The 18409-nt window shown below is 42.1% G+C and overlaps 1 protein-coding gene across 2 annotated transcripts; it reads left to right on the forward strand.

The window, feature by feature from the left end:
* The first annotated feature begins 278 nt into the window (after positions 1–278).
* Positions 279–18002, forward strand: niban1b (niban apoptosis regulator 1b). Of its 2 annotated transcripts, XM_035534413.1 has the most exons (15): positions 279–443; positions 7541–7671; positions 8661–8789; positions 8903–9017; positions 9596–9760; positions 11250–11365; positions 12593–12697; positions 13039–13201; positions 13650–13837; positions 14359–14505; positions 14763–14873; positions 15053–15160; positions 15376–15487; positions 15833–16516; positions 16592–18002. In XM_035534413.1, the coding sequence occupies exons 1-15, from the start codon at positions 389–391 to the stop codon at positions 17323–17325; spliced, it is 3063 nt and encodes a 1020-aa protein (XP_035390306.1). In that variant the 5' UTR covers positions 279–388; the 3' UTR covers positions 17326–18002. The 2 variants fall into 2 exon arrangements, with proteins under 2 accessions (XP_035390306.1, XP_026883971.2); XM_027028170.2 differs by having other exon boundaries at positions 15833–18002.
* The last annotated feature ends 407 nt before the right edge of the window (positions 18003–18409 follow it).

Genomic DNA, 18409 nt, shown 5'->3' on the forward strand with positions numbered 1-18409 from the left:
CGATATCTGTGTAGTCTAATAAGATAATTACTGCCTGTGTAAAATCCGCGAAAATTCGCATTTTATATGAGTTTGAAGATGTTAAAAGCCTAAGGTTGAAAACCTTTGCCCGTAAAAATATTTTAGTCCAATCTATCAGGCATAAATTAATTTTTTTTTAATTAAAACGAGAGTCTCCTTCAGAGATGAAGTGGTGACCAGGCGGCGCTGTAGTTTGCGAAGTCTAAGGAAGTTTGAGAAGCATCACATTATTTGCGCTTTTCTGTTCGGCAGTCATTTCTTTAGAGTCACGGCAAGCGGAGCGCTCTAGAATTACTGACTGGAATAAAATCGATCTAACGGAAGCAAAGGACACACACGGAACCGTTAAGAGAAACCATTCTTCAAAATGGGAGTATCTTCCTCCAGTCTTTTAGACGAAAGTAAATCTAACTACATTAGAGGTATGCTCCGAGTTCTTAAATATCTGAAGTTTGTAGACAGTGATATAACGGTTAAATGAGTCACTGCAGGGACTGACAATGTGTCCTTTTAATGCCACTACTTTCTCTTACCTTGTCATTTACGTTATGTTTGTTTCGAGGAGTTCCCTGTATTATGTGTCTAAATGCTTTGGAAGGGATATGTCAGTGCACTGAGCATATATGGAAACAGATTTACTCTAAGTGACTGAGGCAGAATTTTGGATGACTTCTTTAAAACCGACCAATTTATCTTGATTACTGTCTTATTTCGTTTGACATTTGCACGCATAGCACTTCCACCCCCACCTTCTCATTCCTCCCTACCCTCACTTACTCTCTCCTCCAGTCAGTCCATTGTAATATAAAGCCATATCTTTTGGATGCTGTCTCTTTAACACAGTAGTCCTAGAATAGATTTTCTGTGGTATAGATCAACATTTATGCAGAATTGGAAAAATGTGCATATTTGCAAAATCATAAACTATTCCACACACCAATAAATCAGGGTACAAAGCATTCAGGGTATGAATGGTTTTAGTGCAAGCTGAGGTGACTGCACTTCCTTCCTGTGTGACTGGGAGCATAGCTGCTCCAAAGGACTGTTTTCCTGCCTGCTCATCTGGAATGTCTGGAGCAAGTGCTGGACTGAAAAGGAAGCCAATTCCTTTATTCACCTCTCTGGATTGTTCAGCTCCATCAGTGGAATATTTTACATCCTCTTGCCTACAATGAAATTATGTAAAGCATTATATAATGAGGCTTCAGTGGTCTGGGTATAGTGTTAGTTGTAAGGAGCAACACCCTTAGTATCACACATTGGTAATAGAACATGACATCACATCTTTGAGGACCAGAGTAAGCAATTGGAAGAATGTGGTTTGCCATGAAATAAAGGTGGCCCTCAGTGTTGGAGTGAATTAGCTCCTTGTGCTCTGAAGATGCAGGCTATTTGCCAAACACCCTCAGCTTTTCTCAAGCATGGCATATATGTTTGCTCTGAGCAGTTCCTGGATACAGACATGTACAGATTTGTGTCAACACCTCAAAGACCATGGAGTACTGTGGAATGCCATAAATGCTTTGTACCAATACCCATGAACCTCGATTTAGTTATTCTGCAGCTTATTATTATTTTTCCATCTAGGATGGAGGCATCCAGATGCCATGTTCATACTCGGTCATAGTCTAGAACTGCTATGGCACTGACTGAAGTAGCATATGCTAGGAACCACTGCAACACCATCGTAGTGAAATGCAACTAGAATGTGCTATTAATTAAGGGGACACACTACACCACACCCAATTATCTTTCCACTCAACTCCCTGAATGATGTCATGGTTTATTGGCATCAGTTGTGCTTGGGACATGGCTGGGATGGAGCTTGGGTGGTTTCTCAAATGGTGAGATGTAACATGGTGAGATTTGCCTTTCTTTGGCTATATCTAGGCAGGAGTTTTTCCTAAAGACAAATCTTTATGATTATTAGTCTGGTTAATTGGCCACTGATAGATAATACTTTGTTAGACAACTAAGTAATAATGATGTTGTGGAGCTCAACTGTTTTTTCTAAGTTCTGAATCACTTCAGTGTAGTTCTTGGAGTTATTTAGTCATTACCAATTTGTTCTGGTCTGTAGCTATGGGTCACTCCAGAAAAAAAAAAGTCCTGTAGCTGACCTGGTAGAGTACATAGTGCTGGTAGTTCCAAGGTCATGGGTTCAGTTCCCAAGGAATATATGGACTGTCACATTGATAAATACGTAAGTCACTCTGGGTGGGAGTTTTGCCCAAATGCCATAAATGTGGCTGAAAGGAGGCTTAACAGATGTAGCACCATACTTTAATAATGAGTAAAGTTATGGGTCGCCCGAGAGTAAGGCTGATGTTATCCATCATCACCGTCATCTTTTGGTACCTTGCTAAGGTGACTGTGAAAGTCACTTCTGAAAGTTTTCAGTTGGCACATTTGTTATCCAGCTGTTTTTGCCGTTCAGTCTGGTAATGCTCCCTGGGGCATGCTCCCAGTAGAGGTATCTACTGGACTCTGGTTGAAGGGAAATCATCATGTTTTCAATATGAGCACTTTAAAAGAAATGTCTGAATCTATGATTTAACTGTTACAATAGGCAGTATGTCATGTAACTACCCTTCAATTTCAGAATCTGCTATATGTTTATCATTTCAGAAATCCATTAATTAATCCATTAATTTGTATAGCCACCCGTAATATTGTTGTCTTTTTCATTTAGCCGCAAAGGAATACATAGCATTTGAAGAGTTGCATCTAATGATTTAAGATGCCTGTTCTGCCTATAAGCAAAAACGACTCTGTAGTCTGATGTCTCTGTGGTTCAAATCCCCATATATTACCATCCCACAAAGAGACCACCTCTCATTTTTGGGCTGTATAATGTGGCCTGCCTCATTAGGAACTGGCATTTTGAGTTATTCTGGTGTTTTTCAGTTTTTTCAGTGTGTGTTTCAAGGTCGCTCAGGGAGAGAGGCCCTCTTTTTTGGCATGCGTTCGGGCCCAGGGAGCACGTCCCTGACTGTTGAAAGCCTGTTTTCACCCAAGTCTCAAATCCCTCCCCACCTCCTCGCTGTGAGAAATACACACATGTGAGATATTTGTGTTTCCATCAGTGGCATGCTCTCCTTGCCACCTTTCCATATGGTAAGGGGTTGAAATTTTCCTCTGTTAGCTGAGAACATTATAATTTCAGAAGCTTTTATAAACAAATGTTTGGGTCTTCTTATTCTGCTTACCTTCCTGTGAAATATGTGAAGTACATGTCAGAACTGATAGACTGACATTAAAGGTCATGCCTCTAATTGTCTCTAGTTCTGTATATTAGCAGTCATTCTTAGTTTTTCGATTACTGAGAGGTACTCCAGAGAATGGAATCATAGATCCAAACATTACTTTCTTCATGCTCTTTAATAGAATTGATTCCAACGCAGTAGATTCTTTAACATCAGTGAGAGAAACAGAGGCGAGAGAGAGACAGAGAAAGAGAGTCTGTCTTTCTCTCTCTCTCTCTCTCTCTCTCTCGCCCCTCTGTTTCTCTCTCTCTCTAACTTATTAAGTGCCATAAATCTTTCTTCCATTTAGTTATGGTATGTCAGACAGAGGGAATAGATATCCCAGTTGGATATGCAGGCTTGGGAGCTCTCGCTGTCTCTCAGTGGGGGTCTCAGACTTTACATCTTCATGGGAGATGGGGAAAACACGCTCTACTGAGTATGCCAGCTAAACCACCAAGCCAGGCCTTCCACCTCTACTCTGATACCATTAAATTGTAAAACTAACATGCCATCAGCTGCAGGGTCACTGCCATCAGCTGCAAGGTCCTTCAAAATATTGTTCATAAATAATGCCCTTATTGAGGAAAGTCTCATAACACTTCAGTTAAAGAAATAGCATTCAGTTAAAGAATGCATCTGCATACTGGAAAGTTACTTAAGGGGTTGCCAGTGATGATCTCACTGATATGGGCAGTGTTTCAGGTCTTCCCAGTGTCAGTGTTATTTGGTAAAAACATGTAATAAATCAAGGCATGGTAGTTTTTAATGCAGTAATTTGGCCAATGTTAATTGTTTCAACAATGTTAAAACAGCACACTTTGATTACATTTACTCACAAGTAAATGAGCAGTTAGAAGTTTGTTTGACAGTTGCCGAGGCTTGCCTCATGGTTGGCATTTCGTAGTTTGTTTAAGGACCAGGCTGCAGTAACTGAACTGTTGCAGGTCCAGAGCGGGAGAAACATGTCCCACATGTACTGAAGTAAATGGCAGTAGCATAAGTGTAGGATGTGGATCTCACGCGGCAGGAGCTGGTGAATTTCCCAGTTGCCTCAGAGCAACCCAGCTTTGCTTTGGGGCTTGCTACAGGAAATTACCTCATGCGATAATTACTTTGCAAAAGTGCAGCTCCAGCTCCTTCTAATATAACAGTTAGCATAGAGAGCTGCAGCTAATGCAAAACCAGGTCAGGAAGTCACAGACAGTAAGTTAGGATTTGGAGCAATGGGTTTGTCCCTTGCACTAGTGATGTAGGATGAATGATGTTGCCACATGGTTTTGTACAAGAGCCAGAGGTCTTTCAACAGGTTGTGTGCTATTCATTTTTACATTTTTACTACCCTTCTCTAGTTGTCACTCTATCATCTTCCCCTGCAGAAGCCTCAGACTGCATGTACACACACACACCCACACACACACACACACACACACAGAGCTGCACGTGAAGGACAAGAAGCACACACAGCTTCAAAAGCACAACCCCAGACACCCACCTTTGTCAGGATATCCACTGCGCTTGCAATAGACACTACATATCATGATGCCATATAAAACCCTCTGTGTGTGTGTGTGTGTGTGTGTGTGTGTGTGTGTGTGTGTGTGTGAGCATGCACACTTCAGGATGCAGGACACAGAGCAGTTTGACACTAAAGTCTCGCTCCAGATGTGTGTGCAGCCATTGTGCTCTCAGTGACTCCGGGCAGCAAATACTCAGCTGTGTTTTGTTAGTAGGCTACAGTATGGAGGGCTCTCTCAGGACCCATGTGTGTCTGCTGAATGCATCAAAGGAGAGAGAGGGCACACTGCACACTGTTCATAGGTAGACCACATCTGGCCTCTGAACTGTTGTTTGGCCATAGCATGTTTCTCTATAATCTTCATGTTGTAACTTGGTGTCCCATCAAAATAGTGCGACAGCTTTCATGGCTCAGCTGCTATGTGCAGCCAAGTTCACGTAAGCATCCACTTACTGCTGTGGGATTACCAAAGTTTTATACATTTTTTTTAACCTTCATTATGACGTATATTTACCAAACCTCAGCCCATGTGACTGTAGTTGCCTGCAGCCTGTCTCACTCTATCTTAGCACATCCTGCCATTTTGTGGCGCTGTAATTACAGGGCAATTATATTCAATTATGTCCATTACCCACAAATCCCTCTGCCAAAATGAGATAGTTATCGCTGATAGCTAATTGAGAGAGAACTTAATGACTCATATATTGTCATAGTAAGGTGAAGGGATGGACAGGAAGTGCATAAATTGTTTTGGGTTGTATACACAAATAAAGAGTTAAAAGCTCTGAAAAGAATGGGATTAGGGTCCAGGACATGGTGTGACCGGACATGAGTTGAAATGGTTATAATGCATTTGCAGAAGCTTGGATTGCAATATTGCAACACATATGACTATATTATTGCATTATCACTTCCTGTGTTGCTAAAGGTGGTGCAAGTATATTTAGGGTTTAATGGACGATTTGGCAAGTTTTTGTACAAGAATGAGCCCTTCATTTACTGATGCTTTCTAATACAGTTGAGTAAAGTGTTTTGCCAATGATTCAGAACACTGCTGTGCTGGGCTGTTTTAGTAATCTTGCTATGTACAATTTACTGAGTTGTTTTGCTTCAACAGCAGTCTCAGCATTGGGCTGTGTGTTTGAGTGAGTGCATGTGCGCACGTGTATATGTGTGCTCGTTGTGCGTGTGTGTGTGTGATTGTGTGCACGGCTGCGCTCCTGTGTGGAGGCAAACCATCCAAACAGAATCGCACAGGAAACCGCTTTCTCATCCCCCTATCCTCCAGGGCACTGCTGGCTTCCTCTTAATCCAATTATCACCTAGCACTCGGGAGTTTGCCACACCCACCACGCGCTTGGAAACTGTTTAACGTCGTCCTAAGGCTGCATTATGTGTCCCACTGCCAGCGGTCTGTAGCTAATGTGCTGAGGTTTGGTGCATGTGGTGCTCCTTACTAGTACCAGTACTTTTTCCATAGCACAGCATTTCTTACAGTGTTCCTGTTGGAGAGTCTGAATTCAGCCATTTAAAAATGACAAAATGCAACGTGTCTTCTGAATGGTTTTTAGGGTTCCGTGCAGTCAGAAGGTTCAGCCAAGCCTAAGGAATAGTAATGTTAAAACAATTATATGCTGGGGAGGTGGCACAAGACTGTAGGTTTGAATTTTTATTTCAAGACAAACCACTACAAATGAAAATTCTCTTTCCTCCTGGTATAGTCAGTTTCTGACTCTGAAAATGTGATGAAACAATGTGACCCAAATGCACCAACTTTTGGGTTTCTGTTTGGAGAACTCTTTAAGTTTCAGTTCTTTGACAAAAATTATGTTCTAAAGAAGAAGAACCCCAGTAACATTTTATGTGGTATATTTTCTTTTAGTAAGATATGGAAAACAGCAACAAAACGTTTTTCTAAGAAGAAAGAGAGTATTAGTTTGGTGCATGAGATATAGCAGTCCCAGTACCACAGAATAAACCTTTCCCAGCACATCAAAAAGCAAGGCGTCCATGGCAGAAAAAGAAATTCCTAAGTTATCCTCTTTTTCCCCTGAACATTCAGAAATAAGAGAAAAGGTCCAAGTAGAGAGAGTTGTGACCAAATTGCTGAAGTTGGACTGGGAAGTGGAATAAGACCGTCACGGCCTCTCTGTTCCAGTCTGTGCCATGTTATTTTGGCGGGGCTGTCGAGTGCACAGTTTTCTCAATAATGCATCACAGAGTCTGGCTCTGAACGGCACATGTAGTGGTTAAAAAAAGACTTTTCTGGTCTCTTAAATGGTCAGTTCAAAATTCAAACTGTTTTCTCAAGGACTACTCAGCGGTGTAAAGATGGTAAGCTTTCTTAGTACCATGGAGGATGATACATAATGTAGAATACAAATGTAAAAAAAAAAAAAAAATATATATATATATATATATATATATATATATATATATATATATAAAATTAAATAAAAAACATTTTTGAATTCTGCAATCTGAATGATTGAGTCATGAGTTAGAATTTAACAGCTTGTTAAATTCATACCACTGTCAAGTAACTGCTGTGGTGATGACCACTTTGTCAGTCACTGTGAAATTTTTTGACCAAATATTTAACACATGCAGGATAATATTGCACATGCACATCCTCTCCCCTGTGTGTGTGTGTGTGTGTGCGTGCGTGTGCGTGTGTGTGCGTGTGCGTGTGTGTGCGTGTGCGTGTGCGTGTGCGTGTGCGCGCGTGTGTGTGTGTGTGTGTGTGTGTGTGTAGGACGGACGGAGGCGGAGCTGAAGAACTTCAGCCCCCACTATAGGAGTCAGTACAGTGTGGCTTTCTTCTCCCAGGTGCAGGATGAGGTGGAGCAGCAGCAGACAGGCCAGACTCAACTCCTCAAACAGAAGGTTCTCCACACTGCAGAACCCTGCTAGCTGGCTTTACTCAAAGCAATTATGATTATGGACAGTGATTTCCTTGACTAATGTGAACTCATTTAATTTAATGATCTTGTGGACTTGTACAAATACATCAAATTTATGGATCAGTGGAATTGAAACAAATCACTCAGTTAATGCACAATTAATCACGTATGTTGGTGCACGAGCAGCCGCCATGTCAGTTAAATCAGCTGTTCTCAGATCTGTGAAGAAGTCTGGATTTAGCAAAGCTTCAATACAGTTTTGAATCAAGCATACCTTATCACATCTGGGCAATTATTTGATTAATTAAATTAATAGAAATTTCCCTCACTACTCCAGCTGCATGAAAAGCAAAGTAACAAGCAAGGTGCTAGCAACACCCATGTCATGGGTTTGATTCCCTGGGGAAGACAGCACTAATATGTGCATCTGACAAATGGTGTAAACTTACATTTTAAACTTTAAAGTCGCAATGCACAACTTGGTGTGTTTCCTGCTCTGACACATCCTGGATCGACTCCTGAGGGGCTTGAGAATTAGCTGTTGAAACAGAAACACTGAGTTATGTAGTATCGTGACCCTTTTGGACAGGTGTTAATGAGCAATGTGTACTTCTTATCTAAACCTGTCCACTAATGCTACACACCTGTAATTCAGGTTCCCTGAAATTCAAAGAGCTTTTGGGGAATAATTCCTTATTTTGATGTTATCTGATTTGCATGATATGTTATATGTATACACCTATATATATCATTATATCATATACCTGTGTATATGTATGACACTAAAGTTGAACTTAACTGAATTGAATCAAAACTGACTCTTAACCAGTGCTTAACCAGTGCACAAAAGTGTTAACTACACAGCCAACAGAAGAAACTGCAATCAATCAGACACTGGATTAATCTTCTAACATATTCAGTGGGGCCGTGTTTGAACTGGATAACTGGATGTTGTGTATGCGTGTGTCCCAGGAGGCTGGCCAGGCCTTGGATGTGGTATACAAGGATTCCGTGCTGCACTACGATGACAGCCGCAAATGGAAGGAGAGGTTCGTGGTGGTCCGTGCAGACTACAGCCTCGAGCTCCACGACAACCAGGAGGTACAACCACAGCTCTGTAAATCAATGAATAAATAACATTTTGGAAGCAATACTTTTCCAAGTCTATGGACCACTCATGATATATTTTTTACATAATATTTATGTCCATTCAGTCTTTCACGAAAGGAGCTCCTGCGCGTCACGTACTCCTTCCGACAGGAGGCACTGTGCTGACCTCAGAGGATAAATATTCTGCCCTGGTGGACAAGGCCTTCCCTGACCTGAACAGTGAGTTTTTCTGACCTCTCTACAGATGTCTAGAGCTTTAACTGGACTCACCTAGTTGTGTTAGAACTGGCTGTGTGTAAAACTGAAGTAATGGAGGACCACAACACTATGTGAATGTGAGTGCCTGCGTTTGCACATATACACTTAAAACCTCTTGCTTTCACAAATGGACACATGTGCACACTTGAGACTCACACAACTGGACACACATAGTCATGAGACTCATGCTAGCAAAGATGGACACACTTGCAACCAGCTCTGTCATACTAACAGACACACTTGCAATGCTCTCCCCATTATTCAAACACTAGCAGACACGCAAGACATGGTCCTTGCGCGTGCACACATACACACACACAAAAACAAAAAACAAACAAACAAAAACACAAGAGTCATTTTTTATATAGCTAAGTGCAGTGTCACCCAACTGTGGTTTATGTAACACTGCTTTAACTTTAATGTTTTCATCAGATAATTATTAAGCCTACATCATTTTAATCAGATCCATTTGAGCAGGGCAAGCTCCACATGCAATGATGTCAACCTTCAGCTGACTGCTGTCATGGGTGCATTTACAGGCTCCAAAGAGGAGGCTCCATCGCCCATGGTGACAGTGCCGGGTCCATTCCCTGTGTATTTGAGGTTGCCCTACAGGAGAGACTCCTACTTCAGCTTCCAGCAGGAGGAGAAGCAGACCCGCTTCGTGTCAGTCCTGTCTGACTGCATTCGTCACCAGAACGGCGGTAAAGTGCCTTCGAGTGCCTGTACTTGTACATACACACTTACAACTGCCTCGCTCACACAAATAGACAAACGCACACACTTGAGACTCCCACAAATAGATCCACACACTCGTGAGACTGTCTCTCTCATGCTAGCAGAGACAGACACACTTGGAACCAGCTCTGTCATATTAACAGACACATGCACTCACTTGCAATGCTCTCCCAGACACACATACACATTGTCCTTATGCATATATACATGCACACGCGCACACACACACACACACACACACACACACACACGCACATACCCACAGACATACACAAATGCGCATGAGTAAAAAATTTTTATAGCTAAAATTAGTGTCACTAAGCTGTGGTTAATGATATGGATAAAATTTCAGTCTGCATTAATGTTTTTTATTAAGTAATCTCCGTTTCTTGGCTCATGTGACTGCTACCCATGATTTATCCCAATATCCTCAGCATTTATATGGAACATCTGACATGCATCAAGAAGCTCAGAGTGCAGAATGATTTGCATATTGCAGCCTTTCACAATATCAGTATCCACCTGATATGATACCAATTACGATATAACATAAAATATATATAGTGTGACACTATTGTCGTGTGGGAAAGGAACGGTGCTAAATAGAGTAATAAAAAGAGCTTCATAGCTCAAAATCCACACTGACTGAAGAGATGCCGTGACTTTCTCTGAACTACTCTGGACTTGCCAGTACTCAGGCCTTCTCTTCAGAAAAAACTGCACGCCACCTAATATAGTCACAGAGCCACGGTGACATGCTGTTTTGCAGCAGTAGAACGACTCAGAGAATCGAGACAAGCAACCTGGTTTAAGGCTGTTTTTCTTTGGTGGTCTTGGTAACACTCTAATAATATCTTCACTAGTGAAACAGCACTTCCTGTGCTCGGTGGCAGGAGGCTGTTAGTGGTTATCTCCCCTCTGCTCTACATGTCATGGCATCCAAAGTAGCACCCGTTAACACACACAAATGAAACTGCTGTTTGCAAATTTTTTTGGGGGGGTGTGGTTTATGTGTGCACTTGTGTGACATATTCCCTAAATACCAAGATCTCTGCTTGCTATTCAAAGTGAAACAGTTTTAAAAAGTTACAGAAATTCACAGAAACGCCCACTGTTCCCACTGTGCATGTTACGCATCACCTTTGCCCGGTTTTGCAGATGGGGATATTGGCTGACCATTGGGAATGATGTCAGATCTCATGGTGAAGGGCTTTCCTTTGACCCCACTTTCTCATTCCAACACATCTTCCTCTCCGTTCAACCTCCCTTTTCTCATAGTTATGGTATCATAGTGGCCACAAAAGAAAAGCTTCTGCAAACATCGTCATGCGATGGTCTCTGGTTTATTCCCCAACCAGCACTAGTGAGTTATGCCAGAATTCTCTGTTCTGACAGAAGACTGTTTCTGTTTCTCTCTCTCACTGCACTTCTTTCTGCCTCTTTTTCTCTCTACAGATTATCTGAAGAAGACAACGTGTGAAGTCCAGGCCTTCCTGAATGCCATTCTTTTCTACAGACAGGAGAAAGGCCACTATGAATCGTGGGAGATGTTGGTGGGCAGAGATGTTCAGGTGAGTTATCCTTGAGGCTCCTACTGCACAGGCATTTGTGTACATGATAAATTCCAGATATGTGAAGAGAAGGTATTTGTGGAGAGAAAGGCCATGTACCCTTCTGTCCTACAGGTGTTCCTCACTCAGCTTGGTCTAACTGATTTGACCACACAGGAAATATAATGTTCACTCCCTTCCATGTCTGACTGTTCTGTTCTGGGCTTGCCCAGAAAAACAAATAGAGTTACAGATAAACAGACCATTGGACTGACAGTCAGAACACATGCAGACAGATAGGTCGACAGGCAGATGCACTCACTGACAGACAGGTGGATGGACAGACTTGCAGATGGTGTGTAACTTGTAGCTAAACACTGGGGCATGACTGTGATAACACTTCTAAAGCCCTCAGCCTGTCTGAGTTTTCACTACATCTTTAAATTTGCAAGTCTGGAAAGACACAAAAAAAAGGAATGCAATATAATTTATTTAGAATTATTCGGCTACCGGTATCGTCTGTTGTATTGTTGATATCCCTGTTATTATCCTGTAGATATCCTTTTTTGATTTACACGATTGATTGAGGTGATTGAAGGGATAGCCACAGGAAGCTACAGAAAACACCTCTGCTTTCCTCTCATAAATGGGGGAAGATCCCCTTTCGTCCCCTTTTATCACCCCCTCTGATGTCACTGGAAAACACATTAGTGTCATGGTGCCAGGACAGTCATTGAGTGCACCACAGACATTTGTATGGGAGTCATTTTACACCCTGAAGGAACATCGTTCACTGGCATCAGCGGTACACTGCAGCACTGATAAGTTGTGTGTTTGTACTTAGCTAGCACAACTGATGATTTCATCTGGGAACTAAATTTATAAGTTTAAGTAAAGGATTTTTTATAGTACAGAAAATACCTAACTGTACTGTAACCCCACAGAACAATATTGGTAGACTGCAGTTCTCGAGAACATGCTTCTCCTCTGTCACAAACCTGTACTGTCTATATTGACTTAATATGGGTATTATGGCACCATTGTGCTCACAGAAACATTGCAACTACTTTCCAACAAGACACTGCAGGAGTCACTGCGGGGTGACAGACTTGTTTATTTTTTGACTCAGTGTTGTATCACTGCAGCCCTGTTCCTGACAGCAGCGTGGTAACATGAGTCAAAGCTTCCCCAAAGCTGGTAAGTTGATCATGAGCACGCCTTTGTGTGGTGGTGTGTGTTTGTGTGCAGGTGCTGGCCAACCTGGTGATGGAGGAGCTCTTGCCTTCCCTGCAGACGGAGCTACTGCCCAGGCTGAGAGGGAGGAAGGCAGAGAGGAAGCGTGTGTGGTTTGCGGTCAGTGAGATCAGCCCCTCTGCCTGTCTGCTATGCATAGAGAACTTCCCCAGAAAGTTATTTCGACATTAGGAGCAATGTCTCAACTTTTTTTTGATTGTCATACAGGGCCAGCTGCCAACCTTTGCCCCAGTTTAGTAGCTGATAGTTTCATGCTATAAAATATAATTCCTCCACCTTAAAGCCAATTACAGGTTACAGCAGCCAGCAGCCTTATAAATGATCACCTTAGGTGTTTTGGATGGATCACACAAAGGTGGTTCTGTGTATGTGAAGTGGTGGGTTTGTGGGAGATGTGGTATTTAGTGCGAACGTGTTGGACAGGTACTTCTTTCATTCAGACAGTGGAGGCTACCTATGAGCTGGTCCAGGAGCAGTTGAGGGTGGGGCTCCTGGCACTGAAGGAAGAATGCAGCATGGCAGTTAAACAGAAGGAGGGGCTCATCCGCTCTGACATGGATCAGATCACCAGCTCCTGCACCTTCCTGAAGACCAAACTGCAAGGTATGGAGGAGTTCCCACAAATAATTTTTTTCAAGGGGAACAAACTTGTTAGGCACATGGGTATAAAAAACTTACCTGTGTGGATGGTGATTTGAACCTTATCTCTGTATTCAAACTGAGAATCATGTTGTCTGACATTCCACGTTGATGTGGTTTTATTATTCAAACCATTTTCAAACCACTGAAAAGCTGGATGTTTTTCCCATGTTTTCAATAAAGAAGTGTGCTGGATTTTTAATATAGGTATCAGGACTGTCGATGAGGGTTAATCCTAATCAGTTGCACTTGGTGCTTCCGAGAGAATACAGGAAACTGAATCACCAATTTCATATTTTCTTCAAATAACTCCCTTATCAGTTGGCTTAATCAGTACAGAGAGATTTACACGTGTTGTCAACGTGTAAATTCAAGATTGTCCATTCTGTCTAAACATGTGTGCATATTGCAGGACTGGTCTCAGAGCCAGCGATGAAGTTCTGCTCCGAGAGTATAGTACCATATCTGGCATCCATCCTGGAGGAGCTGATGGGGCCAGTAAGCTCAGGCTTCGAGTCTGTGAGGCAACGCCTGGATGCCGAGTTGACCCGTGTCTGCAGGGACTTCCCCTCTGAAGGGACTCCAGAAGAACTCTCTAAGGTAAGGCAAGGGCCAGATAAAAATGAGATTAGGCACCTTAAGCCACAAAATGACAGCAGCAGCTCAGAGCACACTGATGCAGCACTTACCAGGAAACACAACAAAAGTCATGACACGTGTTGTAACAAAGCAGCTTTACAAATGTCTGGGTCCAGATCTCTAATGAGCAAACCAGTAGTGACATAAAAAAGGAAAAACTACCTGGGTGAAATTAAGGAGGAGACTTTGGCAGAACCAACACTCAAGAGAGTATCCATCCTCCTTGGGCAACCCATCTTATAACCAGTCAAAAACCAAACAGTGAATTTTTTGGTGTGCTGTACCTATATGTTATTGTTCTTAAGCTTCTAGAATGTTCTCCCTTGTTTGTAATTGTTCTTTTGGCTTCAGTATTGAATTATGTGAACCCAGTGGTATAGCATTACAGTGTTGATCTTTGGTGGAGAATATTGACGTTTGTTGGAGAACATAGGGTCACTATGAGCTAAACGCATAAATACCGTCTGTGTCATGTCTTTAAGGCTTTGGCTGAGGTGGGCCATAGCCAGCTGGAGGACTGTTACCAGCATGTGACCGTGCTGAAGGAACAGCTGCAGGAACTCCGGAATCGCTTCAAGTTCTCCAACTCCACGCTGCTAGTGCACAGCACCCAAAGCCACATGCAGCAGGTGAGCCTCACGAGGCAGCTTTGCACTGGGGACCGTCTCCTGCTGAGTTCCCCGTCTACCTTAGTACAGTGTTCTGTTAGCAGTGTTAGCAGTGAAATCTGGACAGTGGTAAAAGCTGATTAAGAGAGAGAGTCTGACCTGGGTTTTTTTGGAAATATGGCTCCCTCTGTAGTTCACCATGATGTAGTTCAGGCAGAAAAGCACTTATGTCCATTTTTTTAGCCATGTTTATTGGATGGTTGTTTTGCTCTTTCCAGCTGATGGAGAATGCTGTATACACATTTGAGATGCTGCTCCAGTCAGCCATAAAGGACAAAACTGACAAACTGGCATCAGTCATGGAGAAAGCCAAGATCCGTGTGCTTAAGGTGACTGCTCCCCAGCAAGTAACCACAGTGCACTTCCCTATCGTAGCTAACATGTTTTACACCACCATCTTGTCAATTAAACAGTCTATACATTGCAGAGGGTTAACAATAAAGACTTGACTGTGAATAGCTATTAGTTAATAGCCTTATTTTAAGTAAGCATTTTTCTTCATTTTCAGCAATATGATTATGACAGCAGTACAGTGAGGAAGAAGATTTTCCAGGATGCCCTGGTGGACATCACACTCCCTGCCATCAGGAGGAACCTGGCACCCAGCTGCAAAACAGTATATGTCTTTCATTTGAAAATGTTAAACTTGTACATCTCTTTGAGAAAAAAATCCAATTAGATCAGAAGTACTGTGTTCTACACTAACAAAATACTTTTTGTTGCATTTTGGATAATAACTAAATGAATGTCTCCATGGGGCATTTAACTTTTCATTCACATACAGTGGTGGTAGGGGGATAAATAAAACCTTTGGGTTTTTTTTTTTTGAAGGAGCTGCAGAACTATGACCAGTACATCTTTGCTGATTACACTAACTTCATTCAAGTGGAGAATGTGTATGAGGACATACTGCTGAAAATTCTGAACGATGAAGTCAGCAAAGGTAAACTGTTCCCCCAATCATTCCTGGGGTGAAGGACCAGTGAGAGCTGCACTATGACATTATAAACATACAGAAGGTACTTTTGTGCGGTTCAGGTTCAGTAGGAGGTATATGTCTAAAAGATTAGACATGCCAAGCATGCTTTTCTTACAACTGAGAAAAGTCTTCTTTAGTGTACTGCCAATGCAGAAAGAAACAGCGACTTTTGTAACTTGAAATAACAGAAGTGTTGCATCTCACTGTTTGTTCTGGCTTGATTTTTGTTTTATGGTTATAAAACATTAAGTTTATTTTGTGGCATCATCTTCCCTTGCTGATCTTGCTGTGTGTACTCTTGCTATGCAGTGGTGAAGGAGGCTGCCAGTCTGAAGAAGAACAACCTATTTGTAGACAGCACAGAGCTCCAGTGCATCAGTCAGTGCAGCCTGAACGACAGCCGCACTCCACCTCGCTCCGCCCCCTCCAGCCCAGCCAGTGTACTCGTCTCTGCCGCTGTCACTCAAAGGGCAGAGCAGAATTCCCCGTCCCCACTGGTGGGCAACAGCTGTCTGGAAAGTCAGCCAACGCAGGATGGCCTGGTAGTTTTAGCAGAGGGGAGGCAAGAGTTTACGACAGAGTCATCTCAGCCAACTGATGCTGAATCAACTACGCCAACTGACCCTTTGGCAATGTCTCAAAGTGGCCCTGCTGCTCCTGAAGTTTCCTCAATTAAACCCGAAATGACTGCTCTCAAACCTGATGCGTCTGTAATGGATTTCCCACAACCAGGATGCCAGGCTTTGGTTGATAAACCTGAAGTGGCGTCATCCACAAATGAAGCCACCTCACCTACTCACAAGGCCACCATAACAGCAGTAGGTGAAGTCTCATCTGAAGCTGGTTCTCAGAGTGAAGCCACCTCACCTACTCACGAGGCTGCCGTGACAGCAGTGGGTGAAGTTTCATCTGAAGCTGGTTCTCAGAGTGAAGCCACCTCACCTACTCACGAGGCTGCCATGACAGCAGTGGGTGAAGTTTCATCTGAAGCTGGTTCTCAGAGTGAAGCCACCTCACCTACTCACGAGGCTGCCATGACAGCAGTGGGTGAAGTTTCATCTGAAGCTGGAACTCAGAGTGAAGCTGCTGCTTCAGTCGTAGTCAGTCTTCAAGCGTCACCTGAAATTACTATAACAGAGGACCCAGAGACACCCACTGAACACAGGCATGCTACCGACCGAGCCATCTATCTCATCCCCCCAGCAGGTGTGGAGGTAGGAAGTCCTGTTCCTCTCACAGAGGAATGTGACTCTGAAGGGAAAACAGAGGCTCAACATATCAGCACTCCAGAAGATGCAATAACTAATGCTCCAAGTCCTTCTTGCTCGGAGTTCTGTAAACCTGAGACTGTATCTGGTAGCTCACCCCCTGAGGAGGCTTGCATTGGTACAGCCCTGCCTAATACTACAAATGCTGCAGAGCCCTTGGATTCACAGATGAAAGATGACATAGCCACTCCAGTGCAGGCTGCTGCTTGTAGTTCAGCAGTACCCACTGATGACAGTGCCGCCAGTGAGGCATTGATCCAGAGTGTGGAGAATACCGGGACTGAGAAGAGCATTGCTGTAGAGTTCACCCCTGGACTCCCCATCCTCACTGATCTTCCAGTAGGGGGCAGTGCTCCACCTGAGACGGTGCCCATAGAGAGCGAAGGCACCCTGCACTGCTCAGGCTCTCCAGACCAAGATACTTACACTGGAGACCCAGAAGCAGAGGAGCTCATGGACAGTGTGAAGTCAATCAGAGATCTTGTGGTAGAAATCATTGAAGTGGAGGACATGGTGAGTCCTTGCCCACAGTAGAGAAACGCTATAGAGGCCTTTATTAACTGTGTGAATATGACTCCAGAGAGATATATTGGAACAAATAAAATTGTTTTTCACTTGCTACTAACACTGATAATATAGACTGAAAAAACATTTTCTTATAAATATTGTAATTGAATGATATTTGTACACTGACATTGTGCTAGCAAAACAATAATATCAGAATTATATGTAATTTTGTCATATGTATAAAAATGATCAAATTAAGATGGGAATTATAAAATTCTTAACATTTTTTAAAAACTTTTTTTTAAAGATTTCCTTCAAAAACAACTAATAAAGAAGTAATCAACAATTTGCTTAAATTAGAAACATAATTTAGTTCTCCCTGCATTTTCATTGTGGTTAAATATAAAAATTTTCCTCTTTTTCTACAACTTATAAAACCAGTCTTTATATAATTTTAAATATTTCCATTTCTCCTGCAAATGTAAATGTATTTCTTTTTTACCGCATTCATTTTTAGACCCCCCCCCCCATCCCCCCACCCCTCCATCCCTTCATTAAGTTTAATATGTGAATTGTTTTTATGGTACATCAATGAGCTCAATAATAGTGACTGAGTGTATAACTTTGAAGTACAGTGTCCAATATACATTGGACCAACCAATCATCTGTTTCATTCTAAGAATAAACTGGCATTTTGTACCCACCCTGAAGAGTGTTTCTTATTAAATACCACAGTCTGGGGAGGTACCTTTATAAACATCCCACCTATTAATTAGATAATCAAAATAGTATTTGGGGAGAAAAAATTACTATTACCTTTATGGCTCAAAATTCAATGTAACTCAATATAAAAAAATTTAATTGAAAGCTAAACTTGGCTTAGTGGAACATCCATTTTATTTTACATTATCACTTTAATAGTTCATAATTAGGTCATAGGTGCTTCAAAATAATAAGCAGTAGTTTTAATACAATAACAGTGACCTATTGAGATTTCTTTAACAATTTCATATATGTAAAAATAACTCAAATGATAATTTCTGATTAATTAGTCATCCTGTTGGGGGTAAAATGGTGATTAATGGTAATAAGTTAATCACTTAACATCTGT

The sequence above is a fragment of the Electrophorus electricus genome, chromosome 15 (genome assembly GCF_013358815.1).
Source record: "Electrophorus electricus isolate fEleEle1 chromosome 15, fEleEle1.pri, whole genome shotgun sequence".
Lineage (NCBI taxonomy): Eukaryota > Metazoa > Chordata > Actinopteri > Gymnotiformes > Gymnotidae > Electrophorus > Electrophorus electricus.